The 22845-nt window shown below is 43.3% G+C and overlaps 1 protein-coding gene across 4 annotated transcripts in view; it reads left to right on the top strand.

The window, feature by feature from the left end:
- Positions 1-21925, top strand: part of NTF3 (neurotrophin 3) — a 66468-nt gene extending 44543 nt beyond the window's left edge. For 3 of the 4 annotated variants that reach the window (XM_083503579.1, XM_083503580.1, XM_083503582.1), the window contains exon 2: positions 20748-21925. In XM_083503579.1, coding sequence (XP_083359705.1) covers positions 20748-21545 — 798 coding nt within the window. In that variant the 3' untranslated portion in view covers positions 21546-21925. Of the gene's footprint in view, positions 1-12837; positions 12911-20747 lie in introns of those variants that run through there. The other variant, XM_083503581.1, reaches the window with a different exon arrangement.
- Positions 21926-22845: the final 920 nt, after the last annotated feature.

Here is a 22845-nt window from a genome sequence, read left to right as displayed (position 1 = left end):
CCCTAGCTAACAGGATCAGTGGTCAGGGATGATGGGAATTGTAGTCCCAAAACATCTGGAGGGCTGAGTTTGCTTCTGCCTGGGATAGGCGATAGTACCATCAGGTGAATTCACTTTTGGTTGGAAAACTACACACGGACTGCTCATTAATGGCTCATCTTCATTCTGCAGGCAGATTTTGAGTGGAGTGCTGCAGCGCTCTGTCATGCCTGATGTTCTTTAACATTTTTATCTTGGATGAAGAGGTGGAAGGAATCTTCATAAAGTCTGCAGATGGCACAAACTTTTGCAGATGGCATAAAGCTTGGAGGACTAATTTGGCACCTCGGAAGAACAGAAATATATTTTCAAAATGAAGTTAACAGGGTGGAGAACTTGGATGAATGACAAAATGAAATTCAGCAGAGACAAATGCAAAGTTCTGCATGGAGAACCCTCTCGACAGTAAGAGAAGTTAGACAGTGGAACCAGTTCCCTGTCTTCAAGCAGAGGCCAGGCAACCATCTGTTGGAGATGCCTTGGGTCTGGATTTTCTGTATTAATCATAGATAGCTTATAATGCATTCTTCGGTTCTGTGATTTTGTGACCAAAAAACCCAGCATTCTGTCTCCTTTGGTGGTCAACAATATAACTCTGGGAAGCCTATGAGCACAACATGGATTTCGTGGCCTTTGTCTGTTGGCTGCTTCCTTTTTTAAATAATATTTTTTATTAATTTTAATATATAAATTATAATACATACCACAAAACTTCACCACTTATACAATCTTTTTTGGACTTCCATCAGCACCTCTGATGATATGCATTTCTTAAATTCATATTGCCTTTAATTATCTTAACTAAGCATCCTCCCCTTTATCCATTTTTGCAATAGTTCCAATAATTCACCTCACAAAACTTCTTGCAAACCTACAAACGTAGTCTGATCATCACAATTGCTTTTCAAATAGTCTGTAAATTTACACCAGTCTTCTGTGAATTTCTGGTTCCGCAGATTTCGAATCCTTCCTGTTAGTTTGTCTAGTTCTGCATATCCATTAATTTCATCCTCCATTCTTCTTTCATCGGTAATTCTTCTTGCTTCCATTTTTGTGCCAATAATATTCTTGCTGCCGTCGCTGCATATAAAAACAGCTTACAGTCTTTTCTATTTATATCACTTCCTACAATGCTCAGTAAAAATGCTTCTGGTTTCTTTCAACATTTTTTTCATCTCGTTATATATCATTTCCCAGAAGCTTTTCACTTTTTTACATTCCCACCACATGTGATAAAATCTTCTGTTGGTTGCTTCCAATAAGTTCCGTGTAGCTATCATAGCTACTACTTGTTCATTGAGCCACCCTCCGTGAGGGAATGAAGGATAATTGTGGTTGATGAGGGTATGGCTGCTTGCACGCCATTTTCCCCTCGTCCACAGGACTCTGGTTGCTCTTCCACTGTGCCCCCTAAATTTTGTGGTATTGTTATTGAATGCAGCTTGGTCCATAATTAGGCCTTGTTGGATGAGGAGGCCAACCTGGTGTGCATTGCCCTCACAAAGCTGCAATTCTCAGTGGTTCAGCAATCTTCCCTCTTCCCAGGCAACTCTAAGAATTGAAGATCTCTGAGGGTTTCTTAACTTAAGCACCCTTAAGGGACTTCCCAGTATTCTTTGGGGAAGCCATAACTGTGGTGTGTGATACTTTTAAAAAATGTATAATGCAGAAGGGGCCTCTCACAGATGCCTCAAATTGGTTTCGTTTCTCCACGAACCAAGGCCTTTAGTGTTATGGCACCAGTAATTTGGAATACTGGAAATCAAACAAACACTTAAAATCCTAAAAATTGCATTGCAAGAAGCAATTTGATTGGTCCTTTATTTTGTATTTTATCATTGTATGGTTTAATGATTTTATTGTACACTGCCTCAAGGTTTTTTTTATGAGTTGGCAGTTTATAAAAAAAATATTACAAGTCAAAATCATTTTTCCCTGTTATGGTCAATGACCAGCATTTATTCTTATAAGTAATTTGTCTGTGCTTCTTCTAGTAATTTAAACCAGTGGCCATCACCGCATGTCGTAACATTGAATTACAAAACTTAGCTGTGTATTGCATGAGGAAATACTTTATTTTGTCTGTCCTGAACCCATTGCCAGTATGTTTAATTTGGTGACCCTGAGTTCAGTTGTTTTCAGGAGAGGTAGTAAAAATTTCTTTATACACTCTCCTTGTGACATTAATAATTTTATAAGCATATCATGTTTCCACCGAAGAAGACACCTTAGTCTCCTTTCCTCCGTCCCAAATTGAAAAGCCTGGAGCTGTGTTTCCTAGTAGGGAACAAGACACATTCCTGAATTTGGCATTGTGTTTCAAATCCAACATTTTCTGCCTGAAACGTAATGTGCACTGACATCCATGATTGATGGCATGGACTGGATCTTGATTCTGAATGAGACTTTGTGCTATCATTAGCCAGAGCTCTTGAAACTGTGTATGAAGAGCAATAAAATAGGCTGAACTAGGTGGCCGGCCACAGAGAGAGAGGAAGAAGGGCTTACTTAGCAGCGGGTGAATGGAAAGTCCCAAGGAAATTTGAATGGGCTTGCCTTGTTGAGAAGTCTTCTCTGCCCTGTGACAAGGTGTCTGTCCAGCCGTTCTGTGTATTTCTGCTTACATAAGCAGATTGGATCTTAAAGCGCAGTCTGAGCTCAGACCTCTTCAGGTTTCAGTAACATGGTTGCAGGTTCAAAATCTGAATCCCCCAGAACCAAATGAAAAATGCGCAGTCTTGAAGCCTGGCTAGGAGCCAAATGTGGAAAGGGTGAATTATCCAGTTACTGAACTCTCACAGGAGCAGCTGTTCCTCTCGAGAGCTTTCGACTCAACATGGTGGGAATGTTTTGAATGCACAAACGTATAAAATAATCTGGCAAAATTTCAATCACTTTTCAAAGGCAGAATAAAAACTTGAAGGAAAGCCACAGTGCTTTGGAAGCGTGTAGAAGATTTATAGGCCCCTGACAAGCAAACAAGTCGGGGGGGGGTGTCTCTTAAATTCCAGTTGCTGTTTCTCTGTGGAGGCTGCAGCTAGGAATGGAGGATAAATTTGATTCAGTTTGCGTTTAAAGGCAAACATACCCAACTCACACTTTCAGAAACGATCTGCAAACTGTAACACAGCCAGCCGTCAAAATTCACACGTTTCCTAATTTTTCAGTGCAGTTTTCCAGCCTAGTAATGTGTACAAATATGCATGTAGCAGGGGGAAGAGTGCATATAAATATGTATATTAGTGGAAGTAAGAACAAAAATACACCGGATTTGAAAAACTGCATACAAAATTGTGAATATTTAAAAGTTGCACTAAAATCTTGCTGAATTTTCATGAGAACTTTTTGATACCAGTTTGTGATGATGATGATTTTTTAATGTGGAGAACAGAACTTTGGAAAGACTGGAAAATGAGAAACCCTTAAAAAAACCACACCAAATAAATAGCTGTTTATTTTTAATTAAAGGGGTAGAGATCTTTTTTTAAAGAAAAAAAATGCACATAAATAAGAAAGCAGATTTGACAGATAATGCCCATCCCTAGTTGCAGTATGGTTGCAGCTGGAAGCATTGTTCTTGTAACAGGGTGTTGAAATAGGTGGTTCAGTTGTGTTGCCAAATGAGGTTGTATGCACCTTGCGCACTCAGAGAGCAGAGTTGGAGTGTCTCCAAGAAATCTCAAGTTATACCTTCCCTCCCTCTGAAGCTGCTGCCACATGTGTTTGCCACTGCTTTCCAAAGCCTGTGATCCAACATCTGTCAGGGATTTTTTAGCTGTGATTCTTGCATTACAGAAAGTGGACTAGATGACTCTCGGGGTGCCTTCTGTAAGATCAGGGGTCAGCAAACTTTTTCAGCAGGGGGCCGGTCCACTGTCCCTCAGACCTTGTTGAGGGCCAGACTATATTTTGAAGGGGAAAAAACGAACGGATTCCTATGCCCCACAAATAACCCAGAGATGCATTTTAAATAAAAGGACACATTCTACTCATGTAAAAACACGCGGGCCGGATTTAGAAGGCGATTGCACCGGATCCGGCCCCCGGGCCTTGGTTTGCCTACCCTTGTATAAGATCTTCCTAAGCCTTACAGGGGGATGAGAGCATGTTTCCAGTGCTAAATTGCTCACGGGTCCTGGCACCAGTGCCCACAATGATTATGTGGAGTCATCTGTCCCTTTGGGGGTTTCCAGTTTGCTGGACTCACTGCTCTCTATGATGTACATAGTGACACCACCTCCAATAGGCCCTTCCAGTAGATTTTGTGTCCACAGACACAACTGTGTCCCACTGGTTTTCTGTGCTCCACCACATTCCCATTGTTCCCATTAGATGCCACCCTGTAAGACCAAGCACTCTAGTTCACCTATCATGGTTCAGAGGCTTTTAGCATTAGTGTATAAGCACTTGCGAGGGACGCAGGTGGTGCTGTGGGTTAAACCACAGAGCCTAGGACTTGCTGATCAGAAGGTCGGTGATTCGAATCCCCGCGATGGGGTGAGCTCCCGTTGCTTGGTCCCTGCTCCTGCAAACCTAGCAGTTGGAAAGCACTTCAAATTGCAAGTAGATAAATAGGTACCGCTCTGGCGGGAAGGTAAACGGCATTTCCGTGCGCTGCTCTGGTTCGCCAGAAGCGGCTTAGTCATGCTGGCCACATGACCCGGAAGCTGTATGCCGGCTCCCTCGGCCAATAAAGCGAGATGAGCGCCGCAACCCTAGAGTCGGTCATGACTGGACCTAATGGTCAGGGGTCCCTTTACCTTTACCTTTACCTTTTTATAAGCACTTGCATGCAGCACTTAGGTCTTTGCTTGCAGTTGTCTCTCAGTTGCTCTCCTGCGACCTTTTATTTGCAATGCCTAGTTCTGTGCCTCCTGTAATTAAGTGTACATCAGTTTTATCACCTTCACCCCCAGGGAAAGATTCGTTCTGACTCTTCTCAGCTCCTGTCGGAATTTCCCGCTCAATCACTGGAGAGCCAGCGTGGCGTAATGGTTAGAAGGAATAGTCTTTAAATTTCTTCCAATCTTCTTGATATTCCTCTTCTTTCTGGTCGCGGATTCTTCCAGTGAGGTCAGCCGGCTCCATAAAGTCCATCATCTTCATCTGCAATTCTTCCACAGTTGGTAGTTCTTGTGTTTTCCACTTTTTGGCTATTAAAATTCGTAACAGTTCATTGTAATAGCTGCAGAAAAGATGTGAGATGTAGGGTTTTCAGAGCGAGTCCCCATGGCTGATGCAAATGACTCAGTCCAGGATGTCCATAGTCTGATAATCGTACAAACATAATGAAGATGTTTCAGGTGAAGGGAAGCTTTCCCTGCTTGTAGGCAAGTCAAATCTGTCACCATTTTTGAAAGTTTTAACAACTCGGGCAATGTTAGATCTGTTGCTAGAAGGAGACAGATATATTCTGCTTAATGAAGAACGTGATGTTTAAGAAAATTAATCTGAAACTGGTGGCACGTTGCTGTGTTGCAAAATCAATGAACTGGCATAGTTTCCACCTTTTTAAAGAGCCTCAATTGTATTGTCTGCTCTTGTTATTAGTTACGGTATATAGCATTTCACCAAACAAATATTATTCATCCCCCTTTAAAAATAGTTGCAGTGGGGTGAAGGGTACTACTTAGCCCTAGTAATACACTAGGCACTAACCAATAGGTGTTAACAACAACAACAACTAATAATATAATATAATAATATAATATAATATAATATAATATAATATAATAATATAATACAATCTACTGCCTTTCATCCAAGGATCACATTGTGGTATGTTTGTGTGTGTGTGTGTGTGTGTTTGTGTGTGTGTAAGTTTGGGGCTTATTTCCCCTTGGGGATGAATAGGGATGGGACTCCAAGACTTTTCTTAACTGGGTTTGTGTTCCAAGTTTGTGTCACAGTTGCTCAGTCCACGATGACGCTAAGCTTGTTGCACCAGTATGGTCTCATTCCTCAGCCTGGAATGTCAACAGTGAACTCAATTCTGGTGTTGATTTTTACAATTCCAGCCAAAAAGATCTCCCTGCAAATGCGAATTGTGTGCCCCAAGGGCACACAAAAACAACTCCCATTCTTGGATCCTGTTTTTGGGTGCAAGCACCAAAAAACACAGCAAAACTTACTTCTGTGAGCGAACATATATAAGATGGGTGGTGCCTTTGTGATCCCTTGAGGCAGTTGCTGTTCTGCCTTCTCCAGGGTTCCTGTGATCTGGGATTTCTCCCAAGCTTTTGAATATCTCCTACCACTTTCTAAAAGGTATGGTGCTTTCTGGGGCTCAGTGTGCTCTTCAGTGGTGGGCAGAGGTGCTCGCACAAAATTATTTCACCCACTGCTGTTTCATGCTAGGATTGGTGGGGTGATATAACGTGTCCCAGAATTGACATTAGAAGTCTAGCAGAAGAAAGTACGATTGAATTCAGTGACACTTGCTCTCAGCTAAGCAGAGCTTGGATTGTTGCAGAGTTCTGTATTTTTCCAATTATTTTTTTTTATTGTAAGGAAATAAATTGGGAGTCATCTTATACACAGATAGTGCATGGGGGAACAGGCGATTGGTGGCAGCCACGAGCGGGAGATTGTCAGTGGCGATTGGGCGGACGATTGGTGGCTTCAGCAAGGCATGCAATTGGCAGCGGCGGTCAGGCGGGTGAGCGATTGTTGGCAATCCCCCCCCCCAAAAAGCTCAGGAACTCTGGGCAATCCCCCCATTTCCCTAATTTGGTGTCCCCCAAAATAGGGGTTGTCTTATACACGGGGGCGTGTTACACACAGAAAAATACGGTGAACAGCAATCCAAAGCCCATCCTAAAGCCAGATGTGCTGTCGATGTCTTTAAAATACGTTTATTAATGGGAAGGCTGTGAATGGGATGTGGCAACCTATGTAGGATCCAGGAGGAGGGGGCGGCGAGTTTTTGTGACTTTAATAGCTAAACAGAAGACACCGAGTGCTGTTGCTAAGGATAGTTAGAGGTGTTGCACCTAGCTTGTATATCTGAGTTTCCAACACTGGCTGCAACCTCTGTTGCTGCTGTTTGTTCTTTAATTTGTGTTTATGCAATTTCTGCCTTCCCTTCAAGGCTTTATTATTATTCATCCTCCACTGATCTAATGTTTTGGATACTCAATAAAATTACCACAAATGTTCTGACACACTGGTGTAGTCTTGTTCACTGATGTTTAATTAATTAAACAACATAGTTTTATTTGGGTTTTGAACAAATGTGCAATTAATTGTCACTGTTCTGAAGTTTATTGTGTTATAATCTTCCTTAGTGGGTCAGGCAAACTACTGTTCAAAACAATGGTTTTCTTAGGGTGGCGCAGGGGGAGAGTTTATGTAACCAAGCCAGGGTGGGGTGGGGGCTGAAAAAGTTTGGGAACCACTGGATTAGACCGTTGAGACATTTGGATGGCATGTAAAATTAATATGGCAAAAGTTTTCATTTTTGTTTATGGCAATATAGAAAATATTTCTAAACTCCACATAAAAGTAAGCCAAATTTAGTTTATTAAAACAGCTAAAACAACTTAAATCAGTGATGGCCAAACTCCTGCTGTTTTGGGACTACAACTCCCATTACCCCTAGCTAACAGGACCAGTGGTCAGGGATGATGGGAATTGTAGTCCCAAAACAGCTGGAGGGCCAAGTTTGGCCATCACTGACTTAAATGGTTTACCGTATATAATAGAAATAAACTTGCTAAATCTAAATCGGCTCTCCTTATATGGTCAAGACCAGCACTTTGAATTCGGAACAGAAACTGATTGGCAGTAAGTGCAGTTGGGCGAGGATTGGCATTACAGTGGTACCTCAGGTTACATACGCTTCAGATTACAGACTCCGCTAACCCAGAAATAGTATCTCGGGTTAAGATCTTTGCTTCAGGATGAGAACAGAAATTGTGCTCCAGCAGCATGGCAGCAGCAGGAGGCCCCATTAGCTAAAGTGGTGCTTCAGGTTAAGAACAGTTTCAGGTTAAGAACGGACCTCCGGAATGCATTAAGTACTTAACCCAAGGTACCACTGTATATGCTCAAACCGTCTTGCCCCAATGAGTAACCTGGCTGCTGAATCTTGCAGCAGCTGAAGTTTCTGAAATGTCTTCTGTGGCAGCCCCACGTCTAATATTTTGAAGTAATCTAACCTAGTGGCTACCAGAGCATAGACGGCAGACGTTAGGCTATCCCTCTCCAGATAGGGGCGGGATGTGGGTGGCGCTGTGGGTTAAACCACAGAGCCTAGGGCTTGATGATCAGAAGGTTGGCGGTTCGAATCCCCGTGACGGGGTGAGCTCCCATTGCTCGGTCCCTTCTCCTGCCAACCTAGCAGTTCGAAAGCACGTCCAAGTGCAAGTAGATAAATAGGTACCCCTCCAGCGGGGAGGTAAACGGCATTTCCGTGCGCTGCTCTGGTTCACCAGAAGTGGCTTAGTCATGCTGGCCACATGACCTGGAAGCTGTACGCCGGCTCCCTCGGCCAATAAAGCGAGATGAGTGCCGCAACCCAGAGTCGGCCACGACTGGACCTGATGGTCAGGGGTCCCTTTACCTTTACCTTTCTCTAGATAGGGGCACAGCTGGGCCACCTGCTGGAACTGATGGAAGGAACTCAGTGCCACGGAGGCCACCCAAGTTTCAAGAGCAGCCATGGATCCAGAAGAAACCTGAAGCTATATACCCACTCCTTCAGAGGAAGTGTAACCCCATCAAGAGCAGGAAACCTGCCAGCCATCCAGTCTAGAGAACTGCCGCCTATCAGTGCCCCAGTCTTAATCTGGATTGAGCGTCAGTTTATTGACTCTCATCCAACCCATTACTGAGGCAAGACACTGGTCCAGCACTTCCACTGCCTCACCTGCAGATGTAAAGAGAAGTAGAGTGGTGTGCCATCAGCATACTGCTGACAATGTACTCCAGAATTAAGGATAACCCCACTCAGCGGTTTCATGTAGATCAGGGGTCAGCAATTTAAGGCCCATGGGCTGGAAGCAGCTTGCAGAGGTCATTTGACCGGCCCATGAACCGCTCCCGAACTGAACTGCCCACTCACAAGCTGCGCTAAACCAGTGCGGTGTGGCGTAGGGACTCGCTTCCGCGGCGCAAAAAATCATGTCTGTGTAGATGCAGGTGCTGAAAATCACAGGCGGCCCTGCGATCCGGCCCACGGAGGGATCTCCGCAGGACCGATCCGGCCCAGGCAAGATACCGTATATACTTGAGTATTAGCCGACCCGAATATAAGCCGAGGCACCTAATTTTAGCACAAAAAACTGGGGAAACTTATTCACTCAAGTATAAGCCGGTTCACCACACCATTAACCTGGTGGTAGCGGCAGCGGTGGAGGAAGAACAAGCAGCCCCAAACGGCTGCTTTTGGGCTGCTTGTTCCTCCGCCGCCATCGCAGACGGCGGCAAGGGTGGCGAAGGAGGAAGGAACAGCCTGAAGGGGCTCCTTTTGCGCCGCTCGTCCCTCCGCCACCGCCTCTGCTGCTCAAAAGAGCAGGCATAGGAGCCGCGGTTGGGAGAGGCGCTGCTCCTGTGCCTGCCCTTGTGAGAGGCGGGTGGCGGTGGGACCAGCGGCGAGAAAGGGCTCCTTTTGGGCCGCTCATCCCTCCGCCGCCACCGCCCACCTCACCCGAGTATAAGCCGAGGGGGGCTTTTTCAGGATTAAAAATATGCTGAGAAAGTCGGCTTATTCTCGAGTATATACGGTAAACCTTACTGACCCCTGATGTAGATGTTGAACAGTATGGGGGATAAAACTGAACCCTGGGGAACTCCACATTGAAGGCTTCAGGGGCCTAAAGAGTACTCCTCAAGCATCACCTTTGGGAATGATCACCCAAGTAGAACTAGAACTACTGCAAAGCGGTGCCTAACTCGGACGTCTGCTCCAGAAGGATACCGTGGTTGATGGTATCAAAAGCCACTGAGAGGTCAAGAAGAATTAAGAGGGACACATTTCTTTCTCTCCTGGCAGAGGTCATCATACAGGGCAACCAAAGCAGTTTAGGTGCCAAAGCTGGGCCTAAACCCCAATTGAAATGGCCCATTAGTTGTGTCATTAGTTACTATGCGCAGGCTGCCTTTGGGATTTTGATAATTATGTATTGCTGTTTGTATCCTTTTGCTTTTTTGTATGCACCCTTATTTTTGCCTAAATGGCAGTTCACCTGCCAAGCATAATTTGTTTCTATTTTGATAGTCAAGCAGTATATACATTTTATGAAAAATATAATTCATTGTTGATGGGCGTAAAGCTGAATAAACATTTTGATTGATTGATATAATTCATTGTGTTTCCCTTTGCCTTTTGGATCTTCCCCCACATCTTGGGGCCTGAGTTTACAACTCGAATGCCATATTGACCTCCACTGGCTGCAGTTGCTTGGCTGAATTTGAGTGATTTTCCCAGAGGACATTAACAGAGTTCTTGGGGGTCTCTAGCCAGTTTCACACACACTCTTGGCTGACTGTAGCTAGTCAAGTTGAGCTACTCATTTTGGTCCATTCTGTGATGGTTTCCTCTCTTAGGGAGGGGCTCCTATCCTCCTCTCTTGAAGGAGGCAATTGTGTGTTTTCTACTTTAGAAGTTATCCCCTGAATCTAACTAATCTGGTCAGTTTTATGGGCAAAGTTTATTTGTTTGTTTGTTAAATTTCTACCTTACCCTTCCTCTGAAAGGATGGGGTGGTAGCTGTATGGCTCTGGGACATTCAGGAGGGAAATGATCATATAGATCGTTATCAATCTGACTTCAGGCTAAGTTTTGGTTGGCAACTGTGTGGGTTAACTGGTGGATCTATGCCATGGGTAGGCAAACTAAGGCCCGGGGGCTGGATCCGGCCCAATCATCTTCTCAGTCCGGCCTGCGGATGGTGTTTTTACATGAGTAGAATGTGTCCTTTTATTTAAAATGCATCTCTGGGTTATTTGCGGGGCATAGGAATTCGTTCTTATTTTTTTTTCTTTCAAAATATAGTCTGGCCCGCCACAAGGTCTGAGGGACAGTGGACCGGCCCCCTGCTGAAAAAGTTTGCTGACCCCTGATCTATGCAGTGCTTTTTTTCTGGGGGGACGCAGGGGTACGCATACCCATAAACATTTTGTGAATCTAAGTTTGGCCTCATTGAGGGGCAGTATTTCAATGAGTAGGAAAATGAGAGTTCCCCTAAACACTTTTTTTTAAAAAAACTGGATCTATGTCAAGAGATATATAGGGGCCTATCCAAGCAGGCTGATTTTCTTGGATCTCTGTTGCTACCATTGTGACCTTTTGAGGCATTGCAATGTGCAATCTCCTTGTTAGGAAGATCCCAGAAAGTAATCTTGGTGCATTTATGCTTTGCACAGCTTTGTGGAACTTGTCTAGTGGAGCTCCTCAAGATCTGATCTTGTCCACAACATTCTTCAATATTTACATGAATCTTCTAGGAGCAGTGTACATGAAACTTCTAGGAGCAGTGTATTTGGAGATCTGGCGTGATCGTACCACCACTTGGGTGGCAAAAAGCTGCCTATAGATAAAATGGCACCAATAAGTTGATTAGACCCAGCTCTACTTTTTTCTGCCAGGCCTGGGTGAGGAAGTGGTAATTGAGAACAGATGTCTGGTGGCAGTGATTGACTACAGGAAGAAGAATAAAATGAAACCCATTCACCGAGATCTTCAGAAGAATACCTGCTCCAATTAAAAACCCTACATAAGTTTCGGAGTGGTATGAAGATGCAATGGGATCCGTTCTTCAGAATGCACTCCCTAGGGAAGCTTGCCATGCTGGTTCTCTTCTTATCCTCCAGAAACTTTTTGTTCCAAGTTGGTATTTGGGATGGGAGGCAGATGTTGCTTTACTGAGTGGGTGATATACAACTAAGTCATATTTGGAGCAGCCCCATTGAAATTTGCTGAGAATGATTAAATATTGCCCACTGTTTCTTCTGTAGTGCTTTGTTTCTTTCATTTATAAAAGTATTTATATGCCACCAGGTCGTAAAACATCAGTGTGGTGTGCAACAATAAAACATAAAACTGCATTTGAAATAGTACAACATAATCGGAAAAATGACTTGCTAATTCAGAATGTTTTAAGCAGTTGCAGGCGGAATAAAAAAATAACTGAGAGACGCCTCAGCGTCAAAATCAAGAATGCCTGCCGAATTTCTGCTGGAAAAGTATTCTGTAGCAAGGGAGCAACAAAATTAAATACCCGGTATCTACTTGAAGCCAGTTTAGCTTCTGTGATATGGGGAAAATCTGGATGCTCTCAGGGACTGAGCTGTGATGTAAGCATTCAATTGGTCTTTAAGATTTGTGGGACCCTAGTTCTTCAGGGCTTTATATACCAATCTGAGCCAGAAGCATATGGGAGCCGGTGTGTATATTCTAGCAGAGATGTCTCATACTGTGTTGGTTGTCTAACCCACCAGCAGTCAGTAGCTTGCTGAGACCCTTAAAGCCAGAACTATTCTATCATTTTCTGGCCAGATTCATAGTCGCCATTCCAAGAATCTTGGTCCCTACTCAGACTAAGACAGACAAATTTCATAACTTCATCCCACCCTCTTGCTGGTATGATTTGATCTCTCAAATGGCCAGTGATTTTCCGTAAATTAGCATTCATTCTTAATTGCAAAGTCATACAGTGTTAGAAGGAATTCAGGCATGGTAGCCCATAACAGTATTTTGAAATCTACGCAGTTGCATAAATCAGGGTTGATATTGTTGCTATGCAGTACCATTTGTGCCGTTTTCCTAGTGTGAGACTCGATTCCTATTCACTAGCTAAGTTTTTCTTCCAGCCAGGTGCAGGTTAACAAGAGCCTTGCCATTGTGAACACCTCTGAATCTTGAGATAGGGTAAGAAATTCTGGTGTTTAAATATGTTAAGGTTGTGTTATTCATAGCTGTCAAGTGTCCCTTATTTGGCGGGACAGTCCCTTATTCCAGCGCCATGTCCCGCTGCTGTCCCTTATTGATGATGTCCCTTAAATAAGCCACTGAAGGTAATGGGGCCCTTTCTATTTCCAGCTGTCCTTTGCCAACAACAAATTGTTGCCTTTTTGTGTTGAATATGTGTGATATAGTAATTTATGGACCTAATAGGTATCTAAAGCCATTTGCACGCAACAAAATATGTATTTTATCAAAGTAATTGTTGATCCCTTATTTTCAAGGCTGCTGGCCCCTTATTTTCAAATCTGTAAGTTGACAGCTATGGTGTTATTTTAATTCATTTAAAACATTTATATGCTGACTTTGAGAAAACCCTTCCAAGAAGGCTTACCATAGAACCCGGTTTTATTTTCTTGATTGCTCACTGATTTTACACTCCATGATATGTCTGCATGAGCAGGAGATTGCTGCTGTTTGGAGGCTTCTCTGGCTTTCCATGGGATTCTGCCTGGCCGCTGTGGGAACAGGATTCCCCTTAGTTCTCCAAAGGCATCAATATGATGACAAGGGAACTGTTATTGGAGCTAGTTGTAGGGCAATGCACTGTGCAACTACAGTAATCTCTGTTCAGCACCAATCCATGTGACAGGGATCGCCTCCGAAGTCTCTGCGGAGGAGAACATGCTGCAAAAATGTTGATAGGCACCGACTGTTTGATATGGAAACTGTTAAGTTGTGGGTAGACATAGCAGACAACACAGAGACTCTTCAAACAGCTCTTGTTTATTCACAGGCCAGAACAGAACTGAACTGAAGGGTTCAGCCAGCCTGCTTATATAGTACAACGTAACTGTAACAATTTTCTAAAACTATCCAATCACTGAACGTCACTTTCGATCCCTTATTTGCATAACTATCTACAGTATCCCCCTGCTGGCCCAGGGTGAGAACTTCAGTACATAACAGAAACAGATGATATTTAGGTAAACTGCTTCACATGGAGGGTCCCATTCAGCTGATAGTGAATAGTCTTCGATAGGACTTTCCTCCCAAATATTCTCTTTCCTACATGAATGAGTCTGAACTTTTAAAAAGAGTCGCCTACATTAAGGATCCCTGCAGTATGTCTTACAGCAGTGAATTCCATAACAATGGGTTGTTTGTAGCACTTTTGTCCTTCTTCGGCCTGTTGTCCATTAATTTCATCGGCCCTGCTTACAAATCATCTCAAGCCATAGTTAAACCATGGCATTTCACTAGCATTTAGCCATGGCTCACAGTGAATATTGCATCTGTAAAATATGGGCCAATGTTCATTTGTTAACTAAATTTCATGCAAAGCAAAGAATAAAGCATAGCAGGAACATTTTGTGTACAATGCAAGGGCTGGGTGGGAGATTTGATCGTTTCTATTTGGAAAGAAGGTTTTCCTAAAAAAAGACCTTACCCAAATAAGTCATTGGACGTGTCTGGAAGCATGCAGAGTGCTGTTTTCCTTTTGATAGCTGGGGCAGACTTTTTAGCAGTTACATATGAAGACGCATCATTCTTATACCCCCCCCCCAAAGTTTGCTCTTGCTCAGTCAAAGAGTAAGAATTGTCTGGTTTCTTTGTATCCACCCAGTTCACTGATCTGAGCATTCCTCTTGATTCGAAGGAGGTGATTCAAGCAGAGGTTACTAAATCCATTACTTTTGTAGCCTTTCCTGAAAATAGCAGCAGCTTCCTCTTAATGTGGGTCCTGCTGCATCTCTGCATTGGGAATAACTCAATCAATCAATCAATCAATCAATCAATCACACCTGATGCAAGTGAATGATCACTCTCCAGAAGAGGTTGATTGGAAGGGGCCAAGTCCAGACAACAAATTATGCAAAAATATGGTAGGATAAGAACCCCCCCCCCCATGGATAAGAACCTTGGGTGTGTTTAATTATTTGTTTCTTGTGTTCACGCAGTTTGAGAATTCTTCATGGAGAGAGGAGAGTGCTTCCTATCTCTCTGTGTGCATTTCTGCATTTTGGACCATTTCCTGTTTCAGGTTCATATCCGTTTCCCACCCAATATATGTTTGTTTAACTTTAATAAAATGTGTGTAAGCAAAGGTTTTAGATCCCCAGGGGTCTGGTTAGATATCACTACTTCCTAACATTCTCCCTTCCTTTTAATATCTCAAGCTCAGGATAATGAATCTCCAGATGCATCAGCTTTCAGTGTTTACGTTGACTCTCACTTAGTAGACTCTCACTTTATTTTCTGCCCAGTGGCGTAGCGTGGGGGGTGCAGGGGGGGCCGGCCGCACCGGGCGCAACATCTGGGGGTTAGGGTTAGGGGGCGCAAATCCACGGGTTAGGGGGCGCAAATCCACGGGGTAGGGGGCGCAAATCCACGGGGTAGGGGGCGCAAATCCACGGGGTTGGGGGGCGCAAATCCACGGGGTAGGGGGCGCAAATCCACGGGGTAGGGGGCGCAAATTACTTGCCTTGCCCCGGGTGCTGACAACCCACGCTACGCCACTGTTTCTGCCAAAGGCCTTAGCCTTTTCCAGGCTCTTAATATTGTCTCACTCCGGACCTACTGGCCTGTGCAGATGGTCCTTAATCAGTTGCCAACTTGCGGTTTGGACATTCTGCTCCTAAAGGAAGCACAAGACATGCCTGGTGCTAAATCAAAATGGCGATACTGCAATCAGTAAGTGGCTTTTCCGACAGGCTTTTTACTTTCCTTATTGCAATTTGTGTTTGATTGGAAAACACTGGTTTGTTTTAGTGATAAACCAAACTAGGGCTTACTGGGGCTGCACAAATGTAACAGCTCCTGCAGAGGAGCTTTCAGCTGTAGTGTGAGCAGGAACTAAACTGATTTAGAAATGGTTGTATTGAGGGGGGGAGGGAGGCAGGAATCAGTTCTGGGTGTCACCAGCAGGAAAAGAAAGCTAAGTTTGCTAGCAGCACACCGCTAAGTAAAATTTGTTCCTTTTTTTAAAAAAAAAGATATTTATTAAAGTTTTTTTAAAATATAACAATGAAAATGAAAAATAAAAAGAAACAAAATACAACATAAAAAAAGTTAAAAAACAAATAGTTTTCCATAACATATCTTCCTTACACTTATTTCCCCAGACCTCCTCATACCTCCCTTCTTTGTATTCCACTTCAATTTGTTAGTTCAGCAAATCCTTACCATTAAGCTTTTACCCATTTGTAAACCTTTTTTTTTTCCCTATCCCCTAAAGCATTACAGCTGGAAACCCCTTAGTTTCTATCCAACATTCTTCCAACATTCATTAATTTTACAATATTTCTGTAAATAGTCTTTAAATTTCTTCCAGTCTTCTTTCACCATCTCTTCTCCCTGGTCTCGGATTCTGCCAGTCATTTCTGCCAATTCCATGTAGTCTATCACCTTCATCTGCCATTCTTCCAGAGTAAAGTTTGTTCCTTCTAATCCAGTCTCTGCGGCTTCTTTGTAATCTCGCAAATGCTACATGCAGCCGTCCAGTGAGCTCCCCTCCCCCTGGATGCTGCTCAGCAGATTGGTGGAAGAAGTCCAAAAGAGTGGACAAGCTTTTCTTTCCGGCCCTAAGGGCACCATTGGTGCTGGACAGCTTCTACTGGATTTGGCTCCATGGAAGGCAGAAGACCGTTACATCTACAGCTGCCCTTCTGCTTCTGGCAGACTCTTCCTAGCAGTAGCAGAGGTGCTGCAACAGAAGCAACCTCACTTGGTTTTTGTACTATGCAACCAGTTCATAAACTCGCCTCTGCTCAAGCTAGGCAGCTTCCTTAGAGGTTGGGAATGGGGATCCAATGGCTGTTCTTCCATGGAGGCAGGGGATAGGCGGAAAGGGGGAATCTTCTCTTGCCATGTCCTTCTTCCTTCTTTCTACAGAGAAGTAAGTGTCCATACTAGTTGTAAAGTAGCAGTAAAATTTTAATAACTTAATTTATAGTAGAAAAGAGAAGGTTACTAAAGCGTGTTCTCCAATAAATGAGAGCACATGTTGCGGTGTGGGCCGCCGGGCCAGGCCTCTTGTTGCCAGGCAGGTTAATAGTTGTTGCCTGGCATTGCGATTGGATAACCGGGTTGCTGGGGCAAATTGTATGTTGCAAATTGGGTGGGTGGGACCATAGTCTTTAAATATTGGTGCACTCTGGTTTCTCTTTCTCTTTGCAGAGTGCATCGGATCACCCGCCCGCCCGCCCTCTTTTCCGGTTGACCTTGCTTTGCCTGTCATGGGGTCGTCTGCCTTGGTGCAAGGGCCTAGTAGGAATTTTGCCATTTGGTGATTGGCTGTGCCATTTGGTTTTTGCCTACTACTCAGCAATTCGTCACAACTTGTAAGGTTGCGGTTAGGCATTGGTTATAATATGCTGGTGGTGGAGGGGTCAGGATAGGCTGTGCCGGCCCCTCCTATTGCGCTGAAGGGAATTCCGTTAAAGGAATCCTGGGGCTTGCCATGATTTCGTCCAATCCCTGTTATGGGACCAGGGCCGCCCAATCCCTGTTATGGGAATCCTTGTTATAGGACCGGGCAGGCAAGCTTTCGGGGAGCTGCTGGGGTGAGCGGCGTGGGTCCGACGCTTAGCTCAAATGACCCCCAAGTTTGACTTTCTCTTCTACTGGCTACCGATCGGACCTCGGGATGTTAGTTCTGTCCCAGGCGGGGGGACAGATAGTCATAACCAATGTCTAAACAACCACTCACTGATTTTGTATTTTAATAAAGTTGTGGCCAAAATAGTGCCCAAAAACCAAAACTAAATTACGTGTTATGTGTGAAGTTATTTGAGGGGTGGCCTGGGGACCTACACACGCAACACACACATCCCCAAAAGTAGTGAAACAGCAATAGCATTTTCTCTGTAATGGGGGACGGCGGGACGGGACGATGACAACAAAGTATCTTCCCAATCTTTTGAGCCTGTGGTCAATCCAGCCAAGAGTGGAAAAGTCTGACCTCTACTACTGGACTATTAAGCTCATCCCTAATTAGTTATTTGCATTCACTTATCTGTGGAGTGCAAAGATTTGAGAAATGAGGCCACAGACAGGGGTTGAAGCAGTAAAACTGACCCTGGACTTGACCGCATTGGGAAATGGTTCGCCACAGGGAAAAAGAAAAATTCCTGTACATAGAAAGCAACAGACTGCAGCTTGGGATAAGGAGAAACTTGGTCCACTTTGCATTTTACCTAATTCACGCTTCCTGAGGCAGACTGCACACTGAAATGCAGCTGCCCTTCAAAATTTGCACTTCTCCAAATTTTGTGGCAGCCAAAAGCTGCACAAGAGTGTATATTTGGGGGGGTAAAGCATTCATAAAAAGCATGTACATAAATGCCTTTTTTTAAGGACTTTGTAAAAAAAAGTGCAATCTGATAAATTTGATGTTGTATAGTTGAGGAACAGTTTTACTCCAACCAAAGCCTGGTCACCTGACCTTTTTCTACAACACTTGACATAACTGTTGATATCTGATGGTTCCATGCCTTCTGTTGGACAAGCTTAGTTTGGTGGAGTACAGCAGCTGGACAATTTTCATTCTCCAGTTGATATCAGCCATGCTAGAAGCTCTAACCACTCTTTCCTCCCACCTTTGTGAGATCTGGGTTACCATTTTACAAGCAGCTTGCTTCAGCAAGAGTGCCGGTCCTTCCGTTCTAGTGATCTACTGTTAGAAACCCCAATGTTTTCTCCACAGACCTCTGTTTTTACAGAACAGCAAGAAATTGTCATTTAAGTATTAAGGAAAACGTAGTCTAGACTTAGGTGAGCTCATTTCATAACAAAATATGGGAATGAGGAAAACACATTTCTTGACCATAAAAGGGCAGCCTGCACGTTGACAGTCATTTCTTCCTCCCCCATCCAGAGCAGAAAGCTGCTACTAACTGGTCCACAGATGCAAGTTGCAAAAAGCTAACACATTAAGGCTGAAATTCTCAACGCACTTGGTAGGGAACGCACTGGTATGGAGCGCTGTATGACTGACATCTGAATAAGTATACTTAAAATTGCACTGTTACTATATTGTACAGTTTTGTGGAGCAGAGTCTACAACTAAAAGTAGTGATGCTACGAAAAACATGAGGGCAACTGTGGGCTAACAGGCTACTTCACCCCCCCCTTTTTTCTTTTGCTAGAAAGAAAAATGAGTTTTATATTTACAGAGCAAAAGTGCATAGTCAGGGTCTCGGCATTATTAAGGCATAACTAATACGGGATATGGCATCTTGAGATGCTCAGCTTAGAACATCTGCTGTGTTGGAAGTGGTCAGTCTACTATTCTCTGACTTCTTTGCAAGATCCCAGCAACCAGCAGTCTCTATCTGCTGGTCCACTGGTGTCCCACCAATGGTTTTATCTTCTGCTCACTCCTGATATTGAAATACTTAATGCGTTATATAATCACACATGATTTTCCCACTCCTCTTCATTGGCTGCTATTTGCAGGAGTGAGAAACTTGCGTGATGTTACAAAGGCAGAGTGGAAGAAGATGGTGTGAGATTCTTGTTTTTAATGGTAGTCGTAAGTCTGCTGTAATACAGTGGTGCCTCGCAAGATGAAAAGAATCCGTTCTGTGATTCTCTTCGTCTAGCGGGTTTTTTTGTCTTGTGAAGCAAGCTCATTGAAGGATTAGCACTATTAGCGCTATAAGCGGCTTTTAGAGGCTTTTAGCGGCTTATCTGCTGATCGGATCAGCTGATAAGCGGCTTAGCGCTATTAATGCGATTAGCAGCTTTTAGCAGCTTATCTGCTGATCGGATCAGCTGATAAGCGGCTTAGCGCTATTAGCGCTATTAACAGCATTTAGCGGTTTATCTGCTGATCGGATCAGCTGATAAGCCGCTTATCGGCTTAGAAAAAGGGGGGGGGGAAACCAGCAGGAATTCGCAAGACATTGTCCTCTTGCGAAGCAAGCCCATAGGAGATTTGTTTTGCGAAGCACCTCCAAAACTGAAAACTCTTTCGTCTAGCGAGTTTTCCGTCTTGCGAGGCATTCATCTTGCAGGGCACCACTGTATTTGATTCCGACCGTACACTTAGTAATAAACACACACATCTTTGCTCTTCTCTGTGACCACCACGAGGGATACTGTGAATACACAGGCTTATGGATCGTGCATGGATTCAGTTTTGCCATGTAAAAATTCAGCTGGTATCAGTGGAATGTATGTGTGAATTAGAACCTTACAGCAAGAACTCCTGAGATCAGGGTGCAGGTCAGATTTTTCTGAGAGTTTAAAAAATAGGAATGATATGCTTGCCATTCATGTCTACATGCATGTTCCAAATTCAATCCCTGGCCTCTCCAGTTAAATGAATCTCAGAGAGTAGGGATATGAGAGATTTCCATGTGAGATTCTGGAGAGTTCCTGCCATTCATAGCAGACAATATGCTCTTATTCAGTACAGTATAAGGCAGATTCATAGATTTTTTTTCCCCCTAGCTCAATCAGAAAGCAGGCAAAAAGCCCAGTGTTAATTCCTGGCACCTCCAGCTATAGGGGTCCAGAACAGCTGGGCTGGAAAGGGTTACGGCCAGTCACAGTAGATAATATTGAGCATAAAGAGCCAATGGTTTGTCTAAAGAAGCTTCATATGACCATATGAATTTGGGGGAAAGCTTGCATGAATTTATTGGCCGTTTGGTATTGCACACACAGTTTGTAAAACTTTCCACCTGCAAAATATTGAAAAGAAAATGATGGAAAGAAAAACAACCACCACCAACCAGTTAACTATGTAAGCTCATTTGTTTGTCTCCAAGTTGACTCTTGGTGTTGTTTTTTTCAGATCTTACACGTGAACAAGGTGATGTCCATCTTGTTTTATGTGATATTCCTTGCTTATCTCCGTGGCATCCAGTCTACCAACATGGACCAAGGGAGTTTACCAGAAGATTCAATAAATTCTCTCATTATAAAACTTATTCAAGCAGACATCTTAAGAAATAAGATCTCCAAGCAAATCACAGATATAAAGGATAGTGTTCAAGACACAATGAAGAAAACAGAGACTGCTGAGCCTGATATGGATGGCAATGAAAGTGTGAAACTGGATTTCCAACCGGTTATCGCAATGGATACAGAACTACTAAAACACCAGAAACGCTACAGCTCCCCCAGGGTCCTCCTGAGTGACAATACCCCATTGGAACCCCCACCATTATACCTTACGGAGGATTACATTGGCAGTTCTGTGGCGGCAAACCAGACGTCTCGGCAGAAGAGGTTTGCTGAAAACAAGAGTCACCGTGGGGAGTATTCTGTGTGTGACAGTGAGAGCCGATGGGTCACTGACAAATCTTCTGCTATTGACATTAGAGGACACCAGGTTACTGTGCTGGGAGAAATCAGAACAGGGCCTTCCCCAGTCAAGCAATATTTTTATGAAACAAAGTGTAAACAAGCCAAACCTGCCAAAAGTGGCTGCCGTGGTATAGATGATAAGCACTGGAACTCCCAGTGCAAAACATCCCAAACATTTGTACGAGCATTGACTTCAGAAAACAATAAACTTGTAGCCTGGCGATGGATAAGAATAGACACTTCTTGTGTGTGTGCATTATCCAGAAAAATTGGACGAACATAGGTCTGTGACTCTCCCTCGTATAAATTATTATGTCTAAATTATATGATATGCATGTAGCATATAAATGTTTATATTGTTTTATATATTATAAGTTGTCCTTATTTATTAAATTCCAGAAAACTGCCATGTGTGTATGTATATGTGTATGTATGTATATACATATATACATATATATATGCATGCACATAAACACCACCAATTAAAAAACAGTAAAGTATGGATATCTACAATTGGCTACACCAGTTTTCATGACTGCTTGTGACTTCTGTTCCTCTTCAGCCTTCCATAAGTTGCCTGTAAAATCTTTGTGTAACATTGGTATTTTTTCGCCCAGAACTGTCAATCCACTGACTTTCATGGAGTAAACCTGTTAAAAGAAATTAGATCAAGTTGCCGAGACTTCTGTACATGCTTTTCCATTCCTTGATGATAAGATTAAATATAGAGTGTTTAACTGTATCCCTTCCTCCCAAAAACAAAATTAATCAATGTAGGCTATAGCCAGCATTGACTAGTAATAATATTCATTTTCTGTATGTTCTGCCAGCTTAACCATTAGAGTTATCATTTATCTCCCCCCCCCCCATCCTGTCCCTGTGTCACTGTTCCAGACCCACTGCTAATAAGCCTGCAATTTAAGTTTAGGCTTGTTTTTCTTTTCTTTTTTTTAAAAAATACATTTGTTTTGTAACTGTTTTTAGTGCTGCCAATTTGTCTTTTAGAAGGCTAGGAGAAATATCTAAAATATTTGTCCTAGAAACTTACCAAAGCCAAGAAACAATCCAAGTGGATCATTAATATAATATATAAAAGATGGGATTCCTCAAAATGAGCACTTTTAAAAAAAATGTGAGCAGCTTTCTTCCGTTTGGAATAAGCTGTTTTACTCCTGATGTTTCATTGCATTTATGTGTTTATTGGTACAGTAGGGGAAAATCCGGTTCAGATTTTAGTTGCTACAGTGTTCAGATATAGAAGACGATATATTTCTGGAATAGGCATCAAAGCCAGATCCGTTCAAAGCTGCTGAAATGGTTTTGGAGACCTTTTAATGGAAAAAGACATACTGAAAATTGAGCAAAACCCCTTTTGTGTGGAACCGAGCACTCGTAAGTCTTCCAAGTCTCAATGCAGCCCACCTTCAATTTTGCATAGCTGGTCATATGGAATAGCTGGTTGATCAATCCCGATTCTGTCTGTCGGTCTTTCTTTCTGGATTAGCGTGCAGATGTGTCTGGACATGTGTGTTTGCAACACAGCTCCCACACTTCCATTCACCCCCCTTCCAGCCCTTCCTGGG

The sequence above is a fragment of the Podarcis liolepis genome (genome assembly GCF_965112155.1).
Source record: "Podarcis liolepis genome assembly, chromosome: 5".
Lineage (NCBI taxonomy): Eukaryota > Metazoa > Chordata > Lepidosauria > Squamata > Lacertidae > Podarcis > Podarcis liolepis.
This window is presented reverse-complemented; position numbering and strand designations above follow the sequence as displayed.